Source organism: Suricata suricatta, chromosome 17 (assembly GCF_006229205.1).
Source record: "Suricata suricatta isolate VVHF042 chromosome 17, meerkat_22Aug2017_6uvM2_HiC, whole genome shotgun sequence".
Lineage (NCBI taxonomy): Eukaryota > Metazoa > Chordata > Mammalia > Carnivora > Herpestidae > Suricata > Suricata suricatta.
Window position 1 is genome coordinate 46,555,673 of NC_043716.1, and position 27,203 is coordinate 46,582,875.

Consider the following 27,203-nt stretch of genomic DNA (forward strand, 5'->3'; position numbering starts at 1 on the left):
ACTGACCTTGAGACTCTTCTCAAATAGGAAGAGAAGGCTAAGGCAGAGTTGTAATCCGCCATCCTAGCATTCAAGGTGCTCACCAACATGCACACAGAGGCCCTTGGCAAAACCTAGAAGACAAATTGGTTCCAGACATTTAAAAAAACCTCTGCCCAGTCATTAGTAAGCCACTAATTAAGCAGAGACTTCCATGATCATTTATGACAGAATATATAGTTTGCAGCATTAGTTCAGAAAAGTCAGTAAAATAACAACAATGGCAATAAAACTTCAGCAACAACAGAAAACTCCAAAGAAGGGAGAGAATCTGATTTCCATAATTGCCACATCATAATATTCAAAATGTCCAGTTTTCATCAAAAGAATTATGAGACATGCAAAGAAACAAAGTATAGCTTATGTGCAGGGAAAAACAAAATCAACAGAGACTGTCCCCAAGGAAGCCCAGATGTTGGACTTAGTAGGTAAAGACTTTATATCAGCTATTTCATATAATATGTTCAAAAAAACATATGTTATTATGAAATATATATATTTCCTTATATATTATAAGGAAATGATGTGTAAAGAACTAATAGAACAAACTGAGGGTTGATGGGGTAGGAACAGAGGAGAAAATGGGTGGTGGGCATGGAGGAGGGCACTTGTTGGGATGAGCACTGAGCGTTATATGGAAACCAACTTGATAATAAACTATATTAAAAAAAAAGAACTAATGGAAAGATCAACAGCTGATTTACCGTCAGAAACCATGAAGGTCAGAAGGCAGCAGAATGAAATATTCAGGAAAGTCCCAAAGGAAGAAAACTATCAACCAAGAATTCTACATTGGATAAAATAATTTTTCGGAATGAAAGGATAAATAAAAAGATACACAGATAAACAAAACCTGTGAGAATGTGTCAGTAGTAATCCTGCTAGATCTAAACATAAGAGCTAAAGTTATGAAGCTTCTAAAAGAAAATATACCATCCATCTTTGTAACCTTGGGTTAGGCAATAGATTCCTGGACATGACAACAAAAGCAGAAGTAACAAAAGCGAAAATAGATAAATTGGACTTCATCAAAAGTAAAAAAAAAAAAAATTGTGCTTTTAAGAACATAACCACCAAAGACTGAAAAAACAGTCCATAGAATGGGATAAAATATTTGCAAATCATCTATCTGATAAGGGTAGAAAGAACTTTTATAACCCAACCATAGAAAGAAAGATAATCCAATTTTTTTTAATGTTTTATTTATATTTGAGAGACTGAGAGAGACAGCATGAGCAGGGGAGGGTCAGAGAGAGAGGGAGACACAGAATCTGAAGCAGGCTCCAGGCTCTGAGCTAGCTGTCAGCACAGAGCCCGACACGGGGCTCGAACCCACAAACCATGAGATCATGACCTGAGCCAAAGCCAGATGCTCAACCGACTGAGCCACCTAGGCGCCCTGATAACCCAATTTTAAAATGAGCAAACAGTTTGAATAAAAGTCTCCTCAAAGAAAGTCTATAAATGGCCAATAAGCACGTAGAAAAGATACTCAACATTATTTGCCATTTCAGAACTCTAAATCAAGCCCACAATGCAACAGTACTTTACACCCACTAAGATAGCTATAATCAAAAAGACCAAATGAGAAGAGGTGTCAAAGATATGGACACATTAAAAACCCCCTGTTTTGCTGGTGGGAATATAAAATGGCAGCCACTTTGGAAAACTATTGGCAGTTCTTCAAACAGTTCAACATTAAATTTCCATAAGACCCAGAAATTCCACTTTTAGGTATCCCTTCAAAGAACTGAAAACATGTGTCCATGCAAAAACTTGTATGTAAATGTTCACAGTAGCATTATTCATAATTGTCAAAAAGTGGAAATAACCCAAATGCCCACTAGTGAGAAATAAACAAAGAGGGAGACACAGAATCCGAAGCAGGCTCCAGGCTCTGTTGTTGTATGCGATGGAATATTATTTGGCCATAAAAAAAGAATGAAGGGCTGATACATGCTACAACGCGGATAACCCTTGAAAATCTTAGGCAAGTAAAGGAAGCCAGACTCAAAAGGCTACACATTATATGGTTGCATTTATACAAAGTGTTCAGAATAGACAAATCCACGGAGACAGAAAGTGGATTAGAGGTTCCTAGGAGCTGAGAGGAAGGAGGAAGTGGAGAATACAGCTTCCTTTGGGGTGGTAAAATACTCTGGAGTTAGATGGTCATGCAGCTTTGGGAATATACTAGAAAATACTGAATTATACACTTCAGACGGGGGAGTAAGATAATAACTGAATTATACATCAATTTTAAAAAGAGGGAGTGGGTTATTTTTTTTAAAAAGGCGATCAGTAGTACTGAGAGGGGAATGTGCCCAGAGGTGGTGATTGATTTTACACCCACTGCTGGATTAGTTTCTCGTCCTCAGTTTCTGAGGTGTATTTATAATTCGCCCATAGCTAAATCTGTTAATACATCTTTCATTTTTTCCAGGTGCTCCCTGGAAAATATGACAAAATTAAATACCTTTATACAAAGAATTATTATAGAAAAATCCATTTATGAATGTGTCAGTATTTGGGTGAAAGATCATATTTGGGGAGAAAAATGCAGTGTTCAAAATGCTATTATTTCCTCCTGTTTAATTTTGTGATTTTTGGCTAATGCAGCTTTCTCCATTAGAAAGAGGCACAAGGCTAGAATAGCCTTATTTCATTTCCTTTGTCTCTCTAATTATTGTTGCCTCATTAAGACTTTGAACTGAAGCTCTCACCCATTGGCAGCAGCTCTCTTTGACTATTGCCACAGTATCTGCTCCATTGTTTCTGGTTCCTTCTTCGTGGTTCCAGGCAAGCCAGCTTCTCAATGATCGCTTTTACTAATTTCACTCCATGCTCACAACCTTGAATGCATTGCACTGCATCCAGAATAAAATGCAAATTCCTTGGCCTAAGATTCCTTGATTTGGCCAAACCCCTGAATTTTTGGCTCTGAAGTCAGAATCGAATGGAAGACAGACAAGAGAGTAGATATCACCAGTAATGAGTACGTATGTCTGGGTGAAGTGGACGGGTTGGCGTATTGTGATATTATATCACGGGTATGGAGAGCATTTTGTCTAAAGCTGCCAAGGACGTAGCATTTCTTATCGGTAGAAATTTCTACACATCTTCTGTTGGCAGCCACAGGTGTTATTTCAAATGAAAGGAACAAATGAAAACGAACCATTTTTAGGAAATTAGTGTGTAGAAAATGTTTCCTCTTCCTTTCACCTCAAAATAAAAGGGACGTAATACTGGACAATCAAATACTACACTTTTACGTTTCAACTTTGAAAAGCAAGTGCGGGGGGACAACTTTTGGGTCTATTTTGTGTGAAAATATTTGTATTATACCTTTAATTGGTTAAGGAAATTTAAAAATTTAGTTTCTGCCTGTTTGTAGTAAATTATTTAGTTTATATCTTTTGCTTTATTTTAATACACTGAAAACTTGTGGCCATTTAAAAAAATTAAAAGCCCCCTACGGCACTCCAGAACAAAGATTGGTTCATGATATATTTGTTCAGTTTTATTCAGTCTTTATTTTTAGGTGAATTGCAAACCATGTAAATTCATGTAGTTCATTAAAAAAGTGCTTGAAGGATTTTAATAGCCTTAGATCCTGTATCAATTAACTCTAACCTTTCCAAATAAGAGACAGTACAAATTCTGGGCATTTTTCCAAGTTCTATTCTGAGATTATAGTACTAGAGATGAGCCTTAGTGACAAATGACCAGTACCAAGCTTGTCAAGAACGAGGTTATGTGCAAATATAATTGAAATTTAATAATGGATAGAACAGGGGTGCCTGGGTGGCTCAGTTGGTTAAGCAGCTGACTTCGGCCTCAGGTAATGATCTTGCTTAGGTCATGATCTCGCATTTGTGAGTTCGAGCCCCGCGTCGGGCTCTGTGCTGACAGCTCAGAGCCTGGAGCCTGCTTCAGATTCTGTGTCTCCTTCTCTCTTTGGCCTTCCTCTGCTCACGCTCTGTCTCTCTGTCTCTCAAAAATAAATAAACATTAAAAAAAAGAAAAGAAATAAACGAATGATAGAACATAGCATCGAATGCCCTTCAGAACCTAGGTCTGCTATAGATTTAGTCTGTGTGAGTCCAGTAACGTACAGGGGAGCACTTGCCGCATTGAGTTTTTAGACCTGCAGAGTGGGGAATCAGGTTGTGATCCGTGGTGGGTTTGGGCCAGTTCATCGCACCTCCCGGCTGGCTTTACAGGGAGGACTGGAGTACTCTTGAAAGTTAGCCAACCAGCCAGTCTTTCCAAGCAATACACAAATCTAGCTAAGAATGTTTCATCCCAATGTCTATAAGAAGACATAGACTTTCAAATTTTTTAATTAAAGTTATGAATAGATAATTTACCTTTTATAACCAGATATCCTGGTGAGGTGATAGGGAGGTGACTCCCCGTTGGTTGGGTCATAGGTTGACAGATACCTAAAGATCCAAGGGATAGGCATCTGGGGGCATTTTGTTGAGAACCGCAGTGCTGGGAAACCAGTGAGAGTCCAGAAGGAACGGGGCTCTCCCGACCAGTCAGACCCCATTGCTGAGGCCCCGTTTCACACACCATCCAGTCACCTCCAAGGGAGCTAGACCAATGAGCTACAAGTATCTCCCACTTCTCACACGTTGGCCAGGAGCATAAGAGACCCTCACACCCATCACCCCCCCCCCAACAAGAACCGCATGACCCACTAAAAAGCAGTGTCAAAAATCTTGGAAATTTCGACTTGAAAGAGACCTAAGGGCCATGTGGTTCGACATTTCTATCTCTGGATGCAGACATATGTTCAGGGAGAGGGGAATTTCAGAGAAACTTAGCCCTAGCAATTTCAAAGGCAGGTCTTAATTTCAATAATTATATATACAGTGCCTAATTAGCTCATCTATGCTTTTTCTGTACCATAACCAAATATAAATTTACTTCTTTGAGAGTCTCCTACATTCCCACAATTGTGTTTCCTCACTTATTTCCAACTAAATGGAGACATTTCGTCCTTTTCTTTGAGAAAGGAACATCAGCTATGACAAGTCCTGCATTGTTTTAATGAGAACAAAAGCAGAATGGTCCCAAATCACTTGCTTGCAGCTACAGAACACGTTCAGGGAATAAAAATTTCCTTCATTAAATACATAAGTAAAAAAAAGAATTGTTTTGAAGTTCTTAGGATCAGCTCGTATTGGCTTCATTGTAAACTGATACTAAAGAGCCCCCATTATGATCTGGATATTTGGGTGCCAGAGGTTTTTTCCTTATGCTGAATTATTAAGTTCTGTCAGCTGCTGGGCTGCCATATAGAGATATAGTAAATCACATTATATTTTGTCATGGATTACACAGAGCAATAAATTTGGGAATAAAGATCAAAGTGGTCCCACAATCACATCTGAGTGTAGGAGGGATGTTTAACTTGTAGCAAACTGATTTAGGTGAAGCTGTTGCAGTCCTTGTGTGAATTTGAAATGAATGTGGATATTTGGTTGAAAATGAATGAGGATCAAATCCCAAAATGACTTTGAATTTTTGTATTTAGTTCAGAGAAGTTAATTCTAACACCTAGCTGCATGACTTGCATTAGATTAAGGCGAGTAGAGAGTGGAAGGCTTCGTGAAAACCGTATTGATGTATTTTAACTGCCTTCATGACCAAACAACATATTGCCCTCTGTTGTTATTTGGGGAGTTGGGGGAGCGTGCAATTAGTTAAATACTCTGGTAGTAATACTGCCCAACTCCTTGAAGCTGTTTGCTTTCCTCTGCACTTAAAACCATTAAAAGTAAGCCAGCTTGGGGCGCCCGGGTGGCTCAGTCGGTTGAGTGTCTGACTTTACCTCAGGTCATGATCTCGTGGTTCATGAGTTCAAGCCCCAGGTTGGGCTCTGTGCTGACAGCTCAGAGCCTGGAGCCTGCTTCGGTTTCTGTGTCTCTCTCTCCCTCTCTGCCCCTCCCCTGCTCATGCTTTGTCTCTCTCTGTCTCTCAAAAATAAATAAATGTTAAAATGTTTTTAAATAAAATAAACAAATGAAAGTAAGTCAGAGTGGATTCCCAGAGCAGCCTTGATTATTTAGATCTTGATGGGAATTATCTTTGTTCTGTGTTACCATAGCAACTCTTTGGGGTTATCAAAGTTGATGATCTTCATTTATTTAAAACAACCAGCCTTGACTCGTGGAGTTCTTTCCCCAGAAAATCACAGTAGAAATGGGATAATATAGCAGAAGCAGAAATTATGTGCTTTATAAATGATTGTTTTTTATTTCGGAATGTGCTCCCAGTGATATCCTCAGTTAGCTGGAGCCATGGTTTCCAAACTTGACTGATTATCAGAAGCAGTGGGAGAGTTTTTAATACAGATACCAGGCCACAAGAGCCTGCAGATTCTGATGCAGTAGGTTTAGAATCTCAAATCACATTTTTCACCTCTCACACTGATGTCATTTCTACTCTCTCCTTTGTTGTAATCCTATTTGGGGGGAGTATCATTCATTGCCATAGCCTATTCGCAGATAGTTAAGCTGTGCAAAATTATTTCTCAAGATTTATGCTGTAATAAATCCGTCTGACATCTGACACAAACAACCCATCCCCAAAAGGTCATATGAGGGTTAAGACCCGCCTGGTCCAAATGGCATCAGAATGAAGTATAATTAGGATATAGGTGGGGTGGCTTATGGTGCTGATTTTGGTCTGAAAAGAAATAAAAGATGAGTTGGTGAGTGCGCACGTCAGGTATAGACCCAAGAGAGTGTTCAGCTAAGATGGAAAGTTTAGCAGCGATGCCGCAAAGCCCTCGTTGGAAGAAACCGAACAACGTGCAGAACTCAGCATCTGTAAGGGGGAAGGGGCACCCTCCAACAGTAGACCATGGAGATTTTGTTTCCAGGCCTCAGCTCTTCTAACGTGCTTTTTTCTCATGTCCTCTGATAACCCTGTGATGCTTCCAGACTGGAGCCACTATTTTAGAGCATCTCCATGAAAAAAACCGAAGGCAAGTAGAGCTTTCGGAGAATGACCTGAGCCCATATGTTTGCTGCTACTTCTGGGCAAGAGATCAAAGGGGCCAAAGATGCTACTTCATAAGGATGGCCACAGTCAAAAAGGGAGAAAATGACAAGTTTTAGCAAGGATGCAGAGAAATTAGAACCCTCAGACTTTGCTGGTGGGAATGAAAAATGGTGCAGCCACTTTGGGAAATACTTCGGCAGTTCCTTAAAAAGTTTAACATAGAGTTGCCATACGCCCGAGCAATTCCACGGCTAGCTTAGAGCCTGAGGACTGCAAATAAAGTCTCCATGATCTCCTGTTGAAAGATGAAAATGGAAAATACATTTCCCCTCCGAAAAGCTTGTATAAGAATGTTTACAGCAACATTATTTACAATAGCCAAGAAACGGAAACAACTGAAATGTCCATCAGCTGATGAATGGATAAATAAAATGTAGTCTTTCTACGCAATGGAATATTATTTGACAATAAAAAGGAATCACGGAGCGCCTGGGTGGCTCAGTTGGTTAAGCGTCTGAGTTCGGCTCAGGTCGTGAACTCATGGTTCCTGGGTTCGAGCCCTGCGTCGGGATCTGTGCTGACAGCTAGCTCAGAGCCTGGAGCCTGTCTTTGGATTCTGTGTGTGTCTCTCTCTCTGACCCTCCCCTGCTTGCACTCTCTCTCTCTATCTCTCAAAAATAAATAAAAAACATTTAAAAAATTTAAAAAAAGGAATCACATCCTGACACATGCTGCAACGTAGATGAACCTTGAAGAAGCACTGAGTGAAACCAGTCACAAAAGGCCACATGTGAATGACTCCATTCATATGACATGTCCAAAATAGGAAAGTCTGTAGAGGCAGAAAAGCGATTACTGGTGGCTTGGAGGAGGGATAAAGGGAAATGACTGGTAATGGGCGTGGGGTTTCTTTTTGAGGTGATGGAAATGTTCTGGAAGTTGATAGTGATGATAGATATACAGGTCTGTGGATATGCTAAGCCAACAGAACTGTACAGATTAGAAGTGTGAACTTTATGATATGTGAATTATATCTCACTAAATCTGTTATTAGACATAGAAAGGCTGACAATGCTGAATAGAGTAGAAGGTGTAGAACAGGGGTGCCTGGGTGGCTCAGCCAGTGAAGCCTCTGACCTGATTTCAGCTCAGGTCATGATCTCAATGGTGCATGAGTTCCCCGTGCTTGGGATTTTCTCTCTCTCTCTCCCTCTCTCTCTCTGCTCTTCCCCTGCTTGCATTCTCTCTCTCAAAATAAATACATAAACTTAAAAAAAAAAGAAAGAAAGTGGAACAGAAAGAACTCTTAAATGCTGTGGTGAGACTGTAAAATGTTGGTGGCATTATCCTTTGAAGTTGAACATTTGATTTATGAGCCATCGATTCAGCTCTTTGGCATATGCTCTGGAAAGTCACAAATATGCCCCAGAAGGCATGGATAGGAATTTCTTGTTACAGCATGGCTCATGTAAGAAAAATTGGAAAGTCCAAATGCCTGTTAACAAGAATGAATGATTTTGATCTGTTCACACCATTGAATATTCTAAAGCAGTGACTATGAAGGAAATACAGTTTCAAATGAAACGTCATGAGTGAATTCTTTTAAAACTGTGTGAGAGGGGCACCTGGGTGGCTCAGTTGGTTAAGCGTCTGACTCTTGGCTTCAGCTCAGGTCATGATCTCATGGTTTGTGAGTTCAAGCCCCTCGTGGGACTCTGTGCTAACAGCATAGAGCCTGCTTGGGATTCTGTCTTCTCCTCTGTCTCTACCCCTGTCCCACTTGGGCACATACTCGCTTGCTCTCTCTCTTTCACTCTCAAAATAAATAAATAAACTTAAAAAAAAAAAAGAATCTAAGACAAGCAGTTTTTTCAAGGACCCAGAGTGAAAGAATGAACAAGAAAGAGTAACAGGAATTGACTGTGAAAGATCTGATTCTGAGAGCTGACTTTTCTCGTAGCCTGATGCTACAGTTTTGTAAGCTCAGCTCTGGCAAAGTAACTTCTCTCTTGTTTCCACTTTACCCATCCAAAAATGCAGACATGCCTTGGACCTCAACATTACTCAGCTAGTTCACCTCCAAGATCTCAGTCCATCAGCTTCTCCTTTTGATCACTGTTGCCTTTCCTTTTATTTCCCCCATTTCCTCCCGCATAAAGAACCTGGTCTTTATCCTCATTCCAGCGCTTACTCACCACTCTCTGATCCTTTGCCATCTCGAACTTCCCCTGTGCCTATGTTGCTAAACCTCAGTCCTATTTAATCTTTATTGTCCACTTTATCTGCACATTATAAAATAATGAGCGGGCAAGTTGCAGAAGTTGCCCGTGGTCACACCACCCGCGTTGGTTTCACTTCAAAGCTTGTGTTCTTGCCCACCATGCTCTACTGCTTACCGTTTGGCAACAGTGTTGAAATCGCCAACCAGAGTCACTTGAGTTGATGAAGAAAGATGGCTGAAGTAGCCTTGAGGGTCCGGGTGATGGGAAATTCACCTACACAGCAACGAAACTAACTGAACACCTGTGTGCGGGGGGGGGGGGGGGGGGATAGAGCACGTTTTATATAAGCATCATACTCGCTGTCGTCAGACGTTTTGAATATTATTTTAAATGAATTGGTATGGTAATTCTGCCTCAATATAGATGACCTGGGAACGCTGGATAAGCTTAAGTTGTTTTTAATTAGGAAGACCTGATGATTAAATCTCAAATATGTCCTCCCAGCACCGATTCCAAAGTTCCAAATTATCCGATAGAGAAAATAGAGATTTTGCTAAGCATTGAGATTTATATTGAACTGCCCGAAATCTAAGATGGCCACTTCTTGTAAATACATTATTTCATAAACTTTCCAATTAATATTCATTACATTCTTTTTTTTTCTTATACAAATGAGCCAAAAAGTAGAAAAATTTCCAAAACACTAAGTAAAATATTAATGGGATTTATGAGTAGACAAATCAGAACATCTAGCGCCCAGATTCAAAGCTTATTTGAAATAATTTATGACCGGTCCAACAATTCAATTAACATCATTTGGTCATTGGACAAAATCACCATTTTTCACTGTCTAAAGTCAGATTATTTGAGACAAATCTTCTCTCTGCTTCCTAAAAGTATGAATACCAACAGATGTGACACTCATATATAAATTTAAGTATATTTAAAATGTCTATAATATATTTTAAGACTTTCTTATTTTTCTTTAACATTTGTCAAATCATGCAACATAAGACTTTGGTGTAACGCCTAACAGTAACAAAGACATAAATATATTAGAGAAGGTAGAGATTCTTAAAAAAATTAATTGGCCCCATTTACATTTGGTCTTTGATGATAAATTCTTTTTTGCACATCAGAGAATAGTTGCTTCTTCCCTAGAGCAAAGTAAAGTTTTTTTTTCTCCCTCATTCTCTTAAAGTTTGTGTTTCTGCCCAAGTAATAAATGAGTTTCAGTTTCTGTGGCCTCTGAGGGTGAGCTTTTGAAATATGATTAGATCTTAATTCTTTAACTATTTCCATAAGCTTGTTTCACAGTTTGCTTTCTTATTCAGTGAGTGGGGTGGAAATTCATGTAAATCTTATGTGATCATTTATGGGTGTTAGCCACATAAATACCTATGTTGCAAGAAAATTAGTCTGAATTACAGTGAGGGCAGAAAATCAACTGTCTCAGGTTATTCTATAGGTCAAGTGTCATTAAATGCACATTATTTAATGTAGACAGAGAATGTATTCAGTACTAGTTGGGCATATTCAGAAGAAGGGCCAAATTCAGGAATATGGGCACTTTCTCTAAGAATGGATCCACCAAGGGGCTCTTGGGTGGCTCAGTCAGTTAAGCATCCAGCTTCAGCTCAGGTCATGATCTCACAGTTCGTGGGTTCGAGCCCCGCGTCGGGCTCTGTGCTGACAGCTCGGGGTCTGGAGCCTGCTTTCAGATTCTGTATCTCTCTCTCTCTGTGACCCTCCCCTGCTTGTGCTGTTTCTTTCTGTCTCTCAAAAATAAATAAAAAACATTAAAAAGAAAAGACCACCTATACTTACTGAGTACTCAAGAGATAGTGAAATTGATAATGACGCCACAGCCCTTTTCCAGAACTGTCCAGTTCCTTTCTTCCGTGATAGGGGATATGGCTCCTCCCTGGAATTCTTACAAAATAATTAGGCAGTGACAAAAACAAAACACTTGGAGTTTTGAATTACTCGATTCTGGTTCTGGGTAGAGCAACTACATAAAATGACTTAATCAATTCTTTAGAAATGAATTACAGCTGAAAGGTCACTAAATGCAGAGCACTTACATCTGCCGGTCAAATGCTAATTCAAGTTAGAAGGAGGGAGTCCGGGCCTCCAGCACATTCATCAATCACATCAAGTGTGGGGCAGGATCAGCCTATCATCTGCCCCTCGATTGCTGCCATTCCTCTCGTAGACATCCCCTTCATGGAGAGGAGGCGTGATGGCAGGTGGGATCTGAACCAAATGCCACCCAAGTCTCATCCCAACTCTTCCTGGTGATAGGCCCGAAATGGGTACCGATCTCAGGCCATAAATTCCAGTGTGCTGATTTTACTATAAACTCCATTTCTGTTTCGAGTCACCATTTGCCTACACGGCAAAAAACTTTATACTAGTCTTCAATCCGCCGCAGACGTCAGTCAGTTCCCCAAGACAGCAGGTGAGAACCAAGGGCCCTCTCGTGCCATGTGTGGTGGACGAGGCATGGGGCCCTGATCATGGGTGTCCCCCACCCTCCGAGGCATCCCTGAGGCCTCTGTTGCCCCCACCGACCTTTGGTAGCCAGTTGATAGAGGTCACTTCTCTGTTACCCCTCCTTCCTTCTCCAAAGCCCCTTCAAGCCTCGCACTCTCTTTGCTGCATCCATACTGCTCTCTGACACCCCGGGGCTTTTATATTCTTCCTGCCTTTTGTCAGGGAGCGGTGTGAGCGCACAGGCACCTGGGCGTGGCGGGCTGGCTGGCCTGCTTGCACACGCACGCACCACACAGCCCATCTCTGCGTACAGCTGCAGTACACATGCCTGGGCAGCGAAGAACTCAAGGTCATCCAGCCCCTGGCCTCCGTCTGGCCTGTGAGCACAGGCCCCTCTGCAATTAGGGTGGCCCCATCTCTGGGGGTTTCCACGCCTTCCCATCCCTCAGGCTTGGCCCGGAGAATGGGGCAAGAGACCAGGCCTTTGCTCAGGGGCAGACTCACAGATAAACATTTTCCCCTTCACTTCAGATTATGTGTCGTTACCCCGGGCTGGAGAATCATCTCTAGTCTGGAGTCGGGAAGCAGGCAGAGTAAGACGCACTGTGACTGACACGCTTTGATGCCCTGAGCCCCACTGGTCCTGGGTAGAGAGTCAAAGGCCCGAATGGCCTCCTTTGGTTTCTCTCTACTTTCGCGGTGTCATCCTTCCTGTGAGGTGGTAAGGGCAGCAGGCCACGCTGGGAAAGGCTGAGGAATGGAAGAAAATACCAGGTTCAGGACTTCGGAAATATCCTGGTACCTGCAAGTATATTGTACATAAAAATCGCTAAGATGTCAACATTGTTACTCTGGATGATAGGTTACAGGAAATTTCTTATGTATGCTGTAGAAATACATATTTCATATAGTATAACTTACTTAAAATATATTGTTAAATATTAATATGTTAAGGTACATCATGTATTATATATTAATATATTTTAAAGTATACTAATATATCTAAATATATAAAATATATGTATATGTTCTATATATAATTTTTATATATTTACATATATATTTTTTAATTTTTTTAATATGTTTTCTTATTTTTGAGACAGAGAGAGACAGAGCATGAGAGGGGGAGGTTCAGAGAAAGAGGGAAACACAGAATCTGATGCAGGGTCCAGGTTCTGAGTTGTCAGCACAGAGCCCAACGAAGGGCTCGAACCCACGAACCATGAGATCATGACCTGAGCCAAAGTCAAACGCTTAACCAACTGAGCCACCCAGGCACTCCTACATATGTTTTTTTGAGAGAGAGAGAGGGAGAGAGAGAGAGAGAGAGCAAGTGAGCAGGGGGCAAAGAGAGATAGACAAAGAGGGGGAGAGAGAGAAGCAGTGCTCACCCAAAGTGGGGCTCATCTTTTTTACCTGAAATAGGGCTTAGGGCTCATGTTCACTGGAAGCAGGGCTCATGCTCACCCAATGTGGGACTCAAAATCATGAACCGTGAGGTCATGACCTGAGCCAAAATCAGATGCTTTTTTTTTATAAATTTTTTTTTAACATTTATTTATTTTTGAGAGGCAGAGGAGGGGCAGAGAGAAAGGAACACACAGAATCTGAAGCAGGCTCCAGGCTCTGAGCTGTCAGCACAGAGCCCGACATGGGGGTCAAACCCACGAACTGTGAGATCATGACCTGAGCCCGAGTCAGATACTCAACCGACTGAACCACCCAGGTGCCCCAAAATCAGATGCTTAATGACTGAGCCACCCAGGTTCCCTATATTTATACATATTCTATGTAGTTTTTATATATTTACATATAGAATACATATATTCCATGTAATTGTCATATATTTATATAGAGAGAATTTCTACAGTCTATACTGAGTATATGTTAACTTTTTAAAAACACCTTTATTAAGGTATAATTTTCATACCATAGAATTCTGCTTAAAGGTGCAGTATGATGATTTTTAAAATAAATTTACAGGATTGTATAACCATCACTACACTCTGTATTTACTTTTATAATAAAAAATAATTGTTTATTAAAATGGCCTCTTTTTACAGCAAGAAGGCCATTGCTGAGCTGAGTGGAAGGGGCAGGATCCAACTCCGGTAAAGAACGGGCAGTCACCAAGCTGCTCAGTAAATATTTCTTGAAGTAATGAGAAAATGAAAATGGGGCTGGAAGGTAGAGATTGCCTCTCCAGCGAATGTGCCTGTGACGGAAGAAAAGCAAGCCTGGGGCCTCCAGTATCCCACAATCCTGCAGATTTTGTATCTGTTCCTCCTTCCCTTTAGGATTCTCTTCTCTTTCTTTTCCAATCAGTTGATTCCTGTTCATTCCAAGCTGACAACCTCGAGCAAGTTTCATCACCTGTGTCTCAGTTTCACTGTCCGCAAATGAGGATAATAATCGTGTCTACCTCATGGAGTTTGGGGAGGGTTAGGTCTTTAATATATGTAAAGCATTTAAGCAGTATGTGTCAGTAGAGTAAGAGAAAATAAATATTAGTTGTTTTGTTGTTGCTGTCATCATCATCATCATCACATTCATCCCCCTCAGCATCAGCATCATTAGCTTTTAATATTCATGTCCTTACGAAAGCCTTTTCCAGTGCGCGGTAGCTCATAGTTTTTCCTTAATAACACTCTGTGCATAGCTCTTACATGACATTTATGCAGTATTTTATTTATTCATGTATTTGTCTCCTCCCCAACTGCATTAAATCATTTACTTCGGTAAACATAGAGTGCCCGACACACAGGAGGTACTCAAAGTAAATGTTTGTAAAACCATTGCAGAAATCTGTCAGGATTTCAGAGAGGGCTGGGTGTGTGTGTGTGTGTGTAAAATTAGCCTTTTACAATCACATGGCGATGACTCAGTGTAGAAGAAAAGGGGACTGGGGTGTCAGACTTCCCGTGGTGGAAAGAGGTAGAACCCATGTTTTGGTGGGGAAACAGTGCTCTTTTAAGTGATTGTGACATAGTCTCTGCATATTCTGTTTTCTGGAAGAGTTTATATGGAGTTGATATTACTTCTGTCTTAGATGTCTGAGAGAATTCACTGGTGAAACCACTTGGGCCTGAATATAGTTGTGTGAGTGTGAGTGTGTATATGTGTGAGTGTGTGTGTGTGCATCTTTAATACTTATAGGGATATACCACTCTTTTGAGTTTTCTATTCTTGCCTTACTTTTGGTAATTTGTCTTGTTTAAGAGTCTTTGGTATTTTCCTAAATTATCAAAAATCTTGGCAATATATTATTCATAATACTTCCTTATTGCCCTCTTAATGTCTGTAGGATCTGATAGTGATGTCCCCTTTCTCTCCTTCCTGATATTGGTTCATTTATCTCCTCTCTCCATTGTTTCTGATCAGTATACCTAGAGGTTTATTGATTTTATTGCTCTCAAAGAATGAGATTTTGGTTTCACTGATTTTCTCTATTGCTTTTGTTTTCTATTTCATGATCTCTACTCTTGCATTTATTATTTTCTTTCTTTTGCTCATTTTGTCTTTAATTTGCTATTCTTTTTCAAGTTTCTTCAGGGGAAGCTTCTATCACTTATTTTAGATTTTCCTTCTTTGCTAATAAACTAATTCAAGACTAGAAATGTCCCCAAAGCACTGATTTAGCTGCATTCCACAAATACTATGCTTCCATTGTTATTCATTTTAAAATATTTTATAAATTCTTCTTTGACCTGTAGACATTAGGTGTATTTTTTAAATTAGTTGTATTTTTAATTTTCTGAATATTTGGGGAATATCAGATACATATCTGTTATGAATTTCTAATTTAACTTCATTGTGATCAGAGAATATACTGTGTGTGATTTTAATCCTTATATATATATATATACATATATATATGTATATATATATATATATTTTTTTTTTTTTCCCCTTAGAGAGAGAGAGAGCACATGTGCGCAAGCAGGGGAGGGGCAGATGGAGACAGAGAGAGAAAGAGAGTCTTAGGCAGGCTCCACAGTCAGCCTGGCACTAGACTTGGAGCTTGAGTCAAAAGTCAGACACTCAATGGACTGAATCACCGAGGCACCTCTGATTTTAATCCTTTTAAAATTTATTGATAGTTGTTGTATAGCTCAGAATGTGGTGTCTGATTAGTGGTCAAGTTGGTTGACAGCATTTTTCAGATCTACTGTTTCCTCACTAATTTTCTATTTACTTTTTTTTTTTAATCAATTCTTTAGAGAGGAGGGTTGAAATCTCCTCGTATATAATTTTTGGATTTGCCTATATCTCCTTTCAGTGCTGTCAGACTTTACCTCATGTATTTCAAAGCTCTTGAAATTGTATATAACATTAGGATTACTCTATCATTTTTATGATTAAATTTTTATCATTATGAGATGTTCCTTTTTCTGCTAAGTTTCTTCGTCCTCAAAGGAAGAATATTGGATATTAGCATAGCCATCCCACTTTTCTTATGATTACTATTTGCATAATACATCTTTCTTCATCCTTTTACTTTTAGCGTGTTTAAAGATATAAAGTTTATTTTGAAAATACTACATAGTTACACCTTCTTTTACATCATGACAGTCTCTGTCGTTTAGATGAAATTTTTAACTATTTATATTTAATGTAATTATTGATATTGTTGGGTTTTATTCTACCATTTTGCTGTTTGTTTTCTATTTGTCTCATCCCTTTCTACTCCCTTTTCATCTTGTCATAACTTTTATTGCATTTGTTGAGTACTTACCTAATATTCCATTTTGTTTCTACTATTTGTTTAGTAGCTATACCTTTTTCTTTGTTTCTTTTTTGTGATATGGCTCTTTACTACACTCTGCCTTCAAGTACTCTTTTACCAGTTTACCATAAAATGGAAGTGCCTTAATAACAGGGTAGCTTCATTTCCCTATTCCTACCCTGTTTCTACATATATTATAAACTTCCAAATATAGTTGTATTTTTTCAGATTTTAAAAGTACATTTTCTTTCAAAGAAATTTTCAAAGGAGAAAAAAGATCATTTACATGTACATATTTATTTTCTGTGTCCAGTGCTCTTTATTCTTTTGATCCAGATTTCCACATTTACATTTGGTATTGTTTTCCGTCTACCCAAACGACTTCCTTTAACCTTCCCTGTAGCTCATGTCTGCTGGTGACAGATTTTTGTTTGAAGATGTCTGTCATTCACCTTCAGTTTTGAAGGATAGTTCTACTAAATATACAATTCTAAATTGGCAGACTTTTTTTTTCAATGCTTTAAAGATTCACTATGTTATCTTCTGACATCATTTCATGTGAGAAATCCTCAGTCATCCTGGTCTTTTTAATGCATCTACTTTCAAGATTTTATCTTTAATTACATTCTTGCAATTCGATTATGATGTATCTGGATGTGGTTTTCTTTGTGTCAGAAACAATTGCTGGTATATTTTAAGGAAATTTATCTTTATAAGATTTGTGTTTGCCTTAAGTATAAGTATTCTAGAAGAGTTTCCTAATTTTCCTCTAAATTACCTTTCTGGAAAAATGGATGCCTCAACTTTCACCAATAATAAGAAATGGAAAATAAAGGAATGAAGAACTTTTGTTTTCTGTTTTGTTTTGTTTTCAGGGACTTTTTTTTTAAATTTATTGTCAAGTTAGCTAACATACAATGTAGTCTTGGCTTCAGGAGTAGATTCTGGTGGTTCATCACTTACATATGACACCCAGTGCTCATCCCAGCAAGTGCCCTCCTCCAGGCCCATCACCCATTTCCCCTACCTCTCCAATCCCCCACCCCCATCAACTCTCAGTTCTCTATATTTAAGAGTCTCATATGGTTTGCCTCCCTCTCTGTTTGTAACTTCTTTTTCCTTCCCTTCCCCTATGGTCTTCTGTTACATTTCTCAATTTCCAACATGAGTGAAAACACATGACATCTGCTTTCCTCTGCCTGACTTATTTCACTTAGCATAATACCCTCAGTTCCACCCACCTTGTTGCAAATGGTAAGATTTCATCCTTTTTCATCACCAAGTAGTATTCCATTATATATACCACATCTTCTTTATCCACTCATCAGTTGAAGGACATGTGGCTTCTTTCCATACTTTGGCTATTGTTGATAGTGCTGCTATAAACATTGGGGTACATGTGTCCCTACGAATCATCACACCTGTATCCTTTGGATAAATTCCTAGGAGGGCTATTGCTGGGTCATAGGGTAATTCTTTTTAATTTTTTGAGGAACCTCCACACTGTTTTTTAGAGTGGCTGCACCTGTTTACAGTCTCACCAACAGTGCAAGAGGGTTCCCTTTCTCCACATCCTTGCCAACATTTGTTGTTGCCTGAGATGTTAATTTTAGCCACTCTGACTGGTGTGAGGTGGTATCCCAATGTGGTTTTCATTTGTATTTCCCTGATAATGAGTGGTGTTGAGCATCTTTTCATTTGTCTGTTTGCTATCTGCATGTTTATCTTTGGAAAAGTGTCTATTCATGTCTTCTGCCCATTTCTTCACTGGCTTATGGCAAGTTCTTTATATATTCCTGATACTAACCCTTTATCTGATATGTCATTTGCAAATATCTTCTCCCATTTCATTGGTTGCCTTTTAGTTTTATTGTTTCCTTTGCTGTGCGGAAGCTTTTTATCTCGATGAGGTCCCAAGATGTCAGAGACGTTCAGAGACATGTCAAGTCAGAAGTTGCGGCAGCCAAGGTCAAAGAGGTTGCTACCTGTTTTCTCCTATGGGATTTTGATGGTTTCCGGTCTCATATTTAGGTCTTTCATCCACTTTGAGTTTGTTTTTGTGTATGGTCCAGGTTCATTCTTGTGCATGCCGATGTCCGGTTTTCCCAGCACCATTTGCTAAAGTGACTGCCTTTTTTCCATTGGATACTCTTTCCTGCTTTGTCAAAGATTAGTTAGCCATATAATTTGGAGCCCATTCCTGGGTTTCTATTCAATTCCATTGCCTATCTGTCTGTTTTTGTGCCAATACTGTACCGTCTTGATGATGACAGCTTTGTAATACAGGCCAAAGTCCTGGATTGTGATGCTTCCAGGTTTGGTTTTCTTTTTCAACATTACTTTGGCTATTTGGGGTCTTTCGTGATCCCATGCAAATTTTAGGAGTGTTTGCTCTCATTGTTTGCTACCTGTTTTCTCCTAAGAATGCTGGTGCTATTTTGTTGGGATTGCATTCAATGTGCAGATTGCTTTGAGTAGTATCAATGTTTTAACAATATTTGTTCTTCCAATTCATGAGCATGAATGGTTTTCCATTTCTTTGTGTCTTCTTCAATTTCTTTCATAAGATTTCTATAGTTTTCAGTGTACAGATCTTTTACTTCTTTGGTTAGGTTTATTCCTAGGTATTTTATGGTTCTTGTTGCAGTTGTAAATGGGATTGATTCCTTGATAATCTCTTTCTGTTCCTTCATTATTAATGTATAGAAATGCAACTGATTTCTATACATTGATTTTATATCCTGTGACTCTGCTGAATTCATGTGTCAGTTCTAGCAGGTTTTTGGTGGAATCTTTCAGGTTTTCCATGTAAACTATCATGTCATCAGTGAAAAGTGAAAGTTTGACTTCTAATGAAGGACTTTTTGTATGTTTTTTTAAATTTATTTTTGAGAGACAGAGAGAGAGATAGCGTGAGAAGGGGAGGGTCAGAGAGAGAGGGAGACACCAAATCTGAAGCAGGATCTAGGCTCTGAGCTAGCTGTCAGCACAGAGCCCAACACGGGGCTCGAACCCACAAACCATCAGATCATGACCTGAGCCGAAGCTGGCCACCTAACTGACTGAGCCACCCAGCCACTCCAAATGAAGAGCTTTTTGAATGAAGACATATTGCAAAGTACCCTACAAGAAAAGAGTAGCATGTTAAGAAGACTAACAACCATTGACACCTTTCTGAAAATTGGTTTGTTTCTTTCCACTAGAGTTTTTAGCCCAAGATTTTGATAAGAATTGCATCGAGAAAGAGGAGCAACATATTGGGCTTTTTAACAAGGAAGACTTACCCAAGAAAGAAGCCCTAGAAAAGCAGAGGCAAACCAAGTACTCAGTGGAGGGTGGAGGGCGTGACCAGCCATAATGGGAGCAGTTAGAAAGAGCCAGAGATTAAAACAAGAGCAACCACCAAACAAAACAACTTTGCTCACTTCAAAATTATGATTTTCCTCTCATCTGTTATTCTGCATCTGTTCAGGCTATGCTGCAGATGTTTGAAAATTGTATTTCTATATAGTAATGATAGCTATAAAAATAAGGCTTGGATTAAAATAACTCTAACTTAATTTTTTGTATGGAAATGTACAGTCACTACCATCCTGAGATGCACATTTTAGAGACAGTTTGCATGAGAAATTAGCTGTGTGTGTCCACTGTGCTAAACTAGAGCTTTTTAGAATTTTTGAGGAGCTCAGAGATTCAGGCAGTTGTGTAGTTTCAAATACATCGTCGTAACAACCTTGAAGGTTGATAGATTCGTTGTATTTCTTCGATTACTCTTATTATTCTCCAAAGTATCAGTTCTGTTCTATTTAGCTATTGGCACGTTCTAGAGGTGTTACTGTATTACCTGCTGGCCTCACTTTCAGTTCAGCATTAGCGATTTCAGGGGGGCCCTGATGCTTCCCGGAGTCCTGAGACTCCTACCGCATTCCTCGGTCCTTCCCTTCCCCACTTTCCCCGACGACTATCCACACCCTTTCCTCACACCTCAGATCTCCCACCAGTCTCTTCTGCCAGCACATTCTTTGCTGTGAATCTTCCTTCCTACTTCCTGGGGAAGGCAGAAGCAAACAGAACTTGCCCCACTGCTGCTGGGAGGTGACTTGCCAGCCAGGACCCTCCTCTCCCCACCCCCATCCTGTCCCCTCTGTGCTCTGGATCCTATCCCCTCTCCTTTCTCAAGGACATACCTCCTCTGAATGTCTGGCAGCACCTCATTTTTCCTCTCTCCCTCCAGATCTTTCCCGTCAGCCTGCACACATGCTGATAATTCTCTCACTGTACAGAAAACCAAACCAAATAAGCCAGACCTCTCCTCACCCACTCCCCCTGCAGCCTCCAGCCCGTCCCTCTCCTTCCCCTTGTGACAGAACTCTGAAAAAATGGGCTGTCCCCGCTCCCCTTCCTCTCCTCTTTGTGAGCTTTCTCGAATCCCACTTCCATCCCTGCTGCCCCACCACACGTGCTTGTGTTCAGATCACCAGCGTCCTCCACATGCTTACGCCATGTGCTTATTTTCCAGTCCTCACTTCTCATGACCCCTCTGCAGCATCTGACGCAGTCCTCGAAGCACTTTCTTCACTTGGCTTCAGGATTCCCTGTTATCCTGATTTTGCGTCTCTCCGGCCCCTCTTTCCGTTTGCCTCCCCGCTCACCTCCAGCCTCCTGACGTTGGCAGCTCAGGGCTCAGTATACCTGGACTTCTCACTTTTCACTCAGTGCCTTGAGATCTCATCCAGGAGCTTCGTACTGCATGCCAGTCCTGCACTCGTGGCAAATTCAGACTTCTAACCTAGACCTTTCCTCTGAACTCCAGACTCAAATATCCCAATATTCACTTCAATGCCAGATGGCCGATAAGCATCTCCATGCTTAATGTGTCCAAACCCGATCTCTTCATCTCTCCCCTAAAACCTGTCCCACCCATAATTTTTCTGATGTGAGGTAATGACAACCCCACTCTTCTAGTTGCTTGAGAGAAAAATCTTGAAGTCATTCTTGGTTCCTATCTCTCTCTCTCTCTCTTTTTAAATCATACATCATATCCAGTTGGCTGTTGGCTCTACTTTAAACCCTCTCAAAGAATCTGACCTCTTCTCTCCACGTCCTCCATTCCCATTGTGGATTATTTGCGACAGCCTCTCAACTGGCTTCTCTGCTGGGGTCTTGCCCCCAACGGGAGCCAGACTCTGTTGAATGGTGTCACTCCTGCACTTTAGCCTCTTCAGGACTCTCTGTCTCACTCATAGTAAACACCACGTTCCGTACAATTGCCTACAACACCACAAGGGATCTGGCTGCTCCTTCCGTCTAAGACTTCATCCAAGAGAGACTTTGCTCACCAACCGAGCACCCGGGCCACCTCACTGTGCCTGGAACATGCCTCTGCCTCCGGGCTGTTGCCGCTGGTCCTCCCTCTGCCTGAAGTGCTCTCTCTCTACAGGTCCCCATGGCTCCTCATCCCCTCCAGGTCCACACTCCTCTATCAGATCCTTTCAGTGAGGCTTTTCCTAACTCATACAGTTAAAAATTTTTTTATTATGTTATTTATTTTGAGAGAGAAAGAGAGAGGGTGTGAGCAGCAGAGGAGCAGAGAGAGAGGGAGACACAGGATCCAAAGCAGGCTCCAGGCTCTGAGCTGTCACCACAGAGCCCGATGCAGGGCTCAGACCCACAAACCGTGAGATCATGACCTGAGCCAAGTCGGACACTCAACCAACTGAGCCACCCAGGTGCTCCTAACTTGCACATTAAAAAAAAAAATGTTTATTTATTTATTTTGAAACAGCAAGAGAACGCACTAGCAAAGTAGGGGCAGAGAAAGAGGGGGAGAGAGAGAATCTCAAGCAGGCTCCACGCTGCCAGCACAGGGCCCGGCGTGGGGCTTGAACGCACGAGCTGTGAGATCATGACCTGAGCTGAAACCAAGAGTCGGACGCTGAACTGACTGAGGCCAGGTGCCCCCTCCCTCGCACACTGTTAAAGTGTAAACTGCTCCTACCTTCCATCACCTGTCATCTCTTTCCTGCTTCGTCCTCCCCACAGCTCTGCCACCACCTAAAATACCGTCACCTTTGTAAGTTATTTTGTTTTCTCGCTGGGATAGAATTTCCATGAAGGTCGGGAGGGATATTTGTCTGTGCTCTTCCCTGCTCTAGTCCTGTGGCCTGGAGTGGATGAATGAATTAGAAGATGGCAAAGGAACTAATGTGGGTTCCTAGGATTCTTGTACAAACCAGCAGCTCTGACTCCAGCTTTTTTAGGGAAAATCACGTCATCTTTATGATACTGTAGTTTTTATATTTTCTAGTGAGTAAACATTTGTCAAGCACTTGCCACACCACCTGTCATGTGGGAAGAGCTCTCTGTTAAATAAGCAAAACATACTTTATCAAGCATTTTGCGACTTCAGAAACTATCAGCAGAATGCAAGGCAAAACCGGTAAACCTCATGAGGTTCAGAGTGGCCTTAATTCCGTAATGGGCAGTGGTTTTATTAATTACAGAGATAGAATAGGGTTTGGCGGTTTTAAGAGAAAAAATAGTAATTAGTCAAATGCTCTCTATTCTGAAAAAAAAAATGAAAGTACCCGGTGTCCTGAGTGGGACTAGAGAAGCAGAGAGATTTATGGAATAAAGTCCAAAGAACTGCTTTTGACCTTAAGTCCATAAAACATGTGTCTTTGTCTTAGCGTGGGGTCTGTAACCAAACTCCGTACACTGGGAGGCTGATCAAGAACAGAAATTCATCCCCGATCGTTCTGGAGGCTGGGAGCCTGAGATCCTGGTGCCTGCCAGCGCGTCGGGTTCTGGGGAGAGCCTTCTTCCGGGCTGCGGACCCCAGGTTCTTGTCGCCCCAGTGCTCTGGCTTCTTACGAGGGCACTGATCCCATCAGTGAGGGGCCTCCGTGCCATAACCCAGTCCCCCCACCCCAAGGCCTCCAAATACCATCATGCTGGGGTTGGGGGCACAGCGTCTGCCTCTGCCCCCGCTCCTGGTTTGCTCTCTGGGGAGACAAAAGGAGAAAGGGGACACAGGGGCCGCTGAGGGCAACACGAAATTGGGTTTGGGCAGGAGTCGATGTCCTGAGCACGTAGGCACCCCTCTGCAAACGTGAGTAGCCGGATCTCGGCCACCAGGGAGGGCCCTGGAGGATGCAACTCTGGGCAGAATGGTTCAGGATGAAGGTCCGGTCAGAGATGGGCATGGGAGAGCCCAGGCCGTCCTGAGCCACCCCGTGACATGGTGTCCACGCAGCCCTAGCCTGCCTGTTTTAGAGGCCTCACTTTATTTTATTTTTTTGGTGTTTATTTATTTTCGAAAGAGAGAAAGAATGAGTGGGAGAGGGACAGACGGAGAGGGAGACACAGAATCTGCAGCAGGTTCCAGGTTCCAAGCTGTCAGCACAGAGCCCGATGACCCACGAGACCATGACCTAAGCCAAAGTCAAAGCCTTAACCAACTGAGCCACCCAGGAGCCCCTAGAGGCCTCACTTTAAATTAGAAAGATCACCAGACTGTTGAGGAAAATTTCTAAAGGGAGAAACAGAGACAAAACTGGTTGGCAAAGGAGATGGATAAAGGGACCTCAGAAAAAACACACTCTAGAGAGCAGGGAGATGTTTTGTGTGTGTAGACATAGAGCTATGTATGAAGCAGTATACACGACTCTGCTAACCTCAGCAGAGACGGGGGTGCACCGTGCGCTCTTCTGTGTGGGGTTAAAGTGGTTCCATTACTTCCTAGCTGTGTGTTGCTGGGCAAGTTACTTAACCTCACTGTGCCTCCATTACCTCCTCTTAAAAAGGGGGTCCATGGTGCCACTCAGAGAACAAAAACAATCCTCTTGGAAACTGTGGATAGTGTGGCAGAATTTTTTTAAAAATCCAATAGAAAGTTCAAAGTGAAAAGTTGAAAACTCTCCATGAAAGATCAAAAAGACGAAGAAATGGAAAGTAGAAATAATGAGAAGAAAGAGATGATATTCCTGAGCAGTCCGACAGTCAGAGCTGTAGAGACAGACGGGAGGGGGAGGCCTGGGAACAGAGCGGAAATTCTGAGCGTAATGACCAAGGCTCTTCTAGAAGCGAAGGGCACGCTCAGATGGGAAGGGCCCACTGCGCCAGCACAAAGGACGAGGACACGACCAGGCACGCGCGTGTCGCTGTGCATTGCCCAGCGTGCAGGATGCAGGAGGCTTCCGGAGGCGGGAAGGCGAAGGATGGGAACCTGGGTGGCAAAACAGATAGCAGAGTTCTAAGGAAAAGCGACTTATTCTGGGAGGGCCACCCTGCTCCCAGGACGTGGACATTGTTTGACTTAGATACATTTGTCACTTTGAAAAAGTAGTTCCGGTGTGTTAGGCAGAGTCGGGGCTCCCGTCTCTCCCTAGATGGGTCTCAAAATCTCCCATCTGCCTCTGTCCAGGAGCGTCTCTTCCTTCCATCCTGCAACAATGGGAAAGAGGATTCGATTTACCTTTTCCTGTTTCTCCTCTTCCTCCTCTTCCCTCCCCTCGTTTCCTTTCCCTTCTGCCTTTGATTCTTCCCCCTTTCCATACCTTAACCTCTGAGCCTTCACACCCTCGCCAGGTCTATTTCTGTCTCTCCTTCTCCCTTTCTCTTTCTCTCCACAGAAGTCTGTGTTTGTCTAATAATTGGCAGGAGAGGGTTTTTTTTTTTTTTTTTTTTTTGCTTTTGCTTTTTGCTTTTTAAGTGATGAATAGTTGGCGTTAGATCAAAGACAAGCCCTGTGGTTTTCTGGCCGCCCCAGAAGGGCGGTGCGGCTGGCAGCTTTCCCTGGTGATAGGCATGTGGAAGAGATATTGAGCTCACAGGTCACCCTGTGTGTGTGTGTGTGTTCGTGTACGTGTGTCTTTCAGGCCAACAGCAGGCTGAAGCAGATTGAGAAGGAATACACTCAGAAGCTCACCAAATCCTCACAGGTAAGAATGCTGAAAGGAGAAAAAAAAAAGCAAAACTGAAACAAACAAAAAAAGAAACCTACACATAAAAGCATTTGTACCTTAGAGTTGAGCCTCCTCCCTTCCCATGTTTTTATGGGTTAGTATCCTATTTTTGATGCGTGTATAGATCAATGAACATACTCTTCATATTTGGGGTATTAAAAGATTTTCAAAGTCAAACGTATCAGACCATTGGAACAGGCACATACACACACACACACACACACACACACACACACACAGATGTTGTAAAACTGGCCCGTGCACTTGAACAAGCCCAGGCTGCAGCATATTTCACAAGGGCGGGAAACACACATCTACCTTTGTGATGTAAGCGCTTTGATACCATCTGTACTTTTTTTGCAATATTCTGTTTAGTTGCAAGACTGCTTAACAACAAAATTCAAGATGAGAAATGCTTTAGGTTAAATTAGCTGCTCAGCTGTTGACTCCTTTGGGGGAGAAGAAGAATCAGAAGTCCCGACATTGCTTTCTTGCTCCGTGCTGTGGCTGTTGTCTTCAGAGAACGCCAATAATTGAATGCGTGTCTCAACTCGACCTACGATGCTTAAAATCGTTTTTCTGCATCAGTTGTCACAATAATATCCTGTAGTATCATTTAGGGAATCCCAAGCATTCCTTCGTCTTGTGAGTAATTCTAGAATTAAAAAAATACTGATTTTCACTGCATTGACAGATAGGTTAAGCCTTTCACTTTTGTGAGCATTGTATCTAATGATTTTTAAAATCACATTTTTCCTAGTATTTTTGCATCTACACAGTGATGTGTGGCCACGAACTGAAATTGATGTACCATTTTATAAGTTACCACACACTGGTGGTAATAGCAACACAATAACAAAAACTGGTAACAAAATCAAGAATGTTACCCGGCACTCACCATGTTGACTCAGTGTTCATTCATGTTGACTCAGTGTTCCTTCACGATAACTCCGGGGGTAGGAACCATTATCAGGTCCATTTTCCCAGTTGAGGAGACTGAGACTCAGAGAGGTGATGTCACAGGGGTCAGCGAGTGAGTAAGCCAGGACCCCGCCTGCATCTGACCTGAGAGCAGAAGCCTGGAGACTGACGCCATCAGCCTGGCCCAGTCCCTCCCATTTTTAAATATGGCAGAACCTGGTGATAGCTATCATGAAATTTCTTAGATCATACAATTATTCCCGAAAGGTGCATATGTCGTATAATATACATCCCATTTAGAAAGCAGAATGTCTTTGTCTAAATGAAGACGTACATGTGTTTATTTAAAAGGTGATGATTATGTCTTGATTGCCATTATTCCAGATGCTTCTTGAAGAAGAAACATGAGGAAATATCCCTTTTTAATCTCTGAGAAAGATTCTTTTTTTTTCTTTGAATGTTTATTTTTGAGAGAGGTGGGGAGGGGCAGAGAGAGAGAGGGAGACTGAGGATGCAAAGTGGGCTCTGTGCTGACAGCAGACAGCCTAACGCGGGGCTTGAACTCATGAACTGTGAGATCATGACATGAGCTAAAGTCGGACACTTAACCAACTGAGCCACCCAGGTGCCTCACTGAAAAAGATTCTTCTTTTTTTAACACTTTTTATTTATTTTTGAGAGACAGAGAGAGACAGTGCGAACAGGGGAGGGTCAGAGAGAGAGGAAAATACAGAATCTGAAGCAGGCTCCAGGCTCTGAGCTGTCAGCACAGAGCCTGACACGGGGCTCAAACCCACGAACCGTGAGATCATGACC

At 41.5% G+C, this 27,203-nt stretch overlaps 1 protein-coding gene across 1 annotated transcript in view; it reads left to right on the forward strand.

Annotated features, from left to right (window-relative positions):
* CEP112 (centrosomal protein 112) overlaps positions 1 to 27,203 on the forward strand; it is a 408,254-nt gene that overhangs the window by 287,443 nt on the left and 93,608 nt on the right. Inside the window, exon 22 of the mRNA XM_029927075.1 lies at positions 25,380 to 25,442. Within this exon, the coding sequence (XP_029782935.1) occupies positions 25,380 to 25,442 (63 nt within the window). The remainder of the gene's footprint in view (positions 1 to 25,379; positions 25,443 to 27,203) is intronic.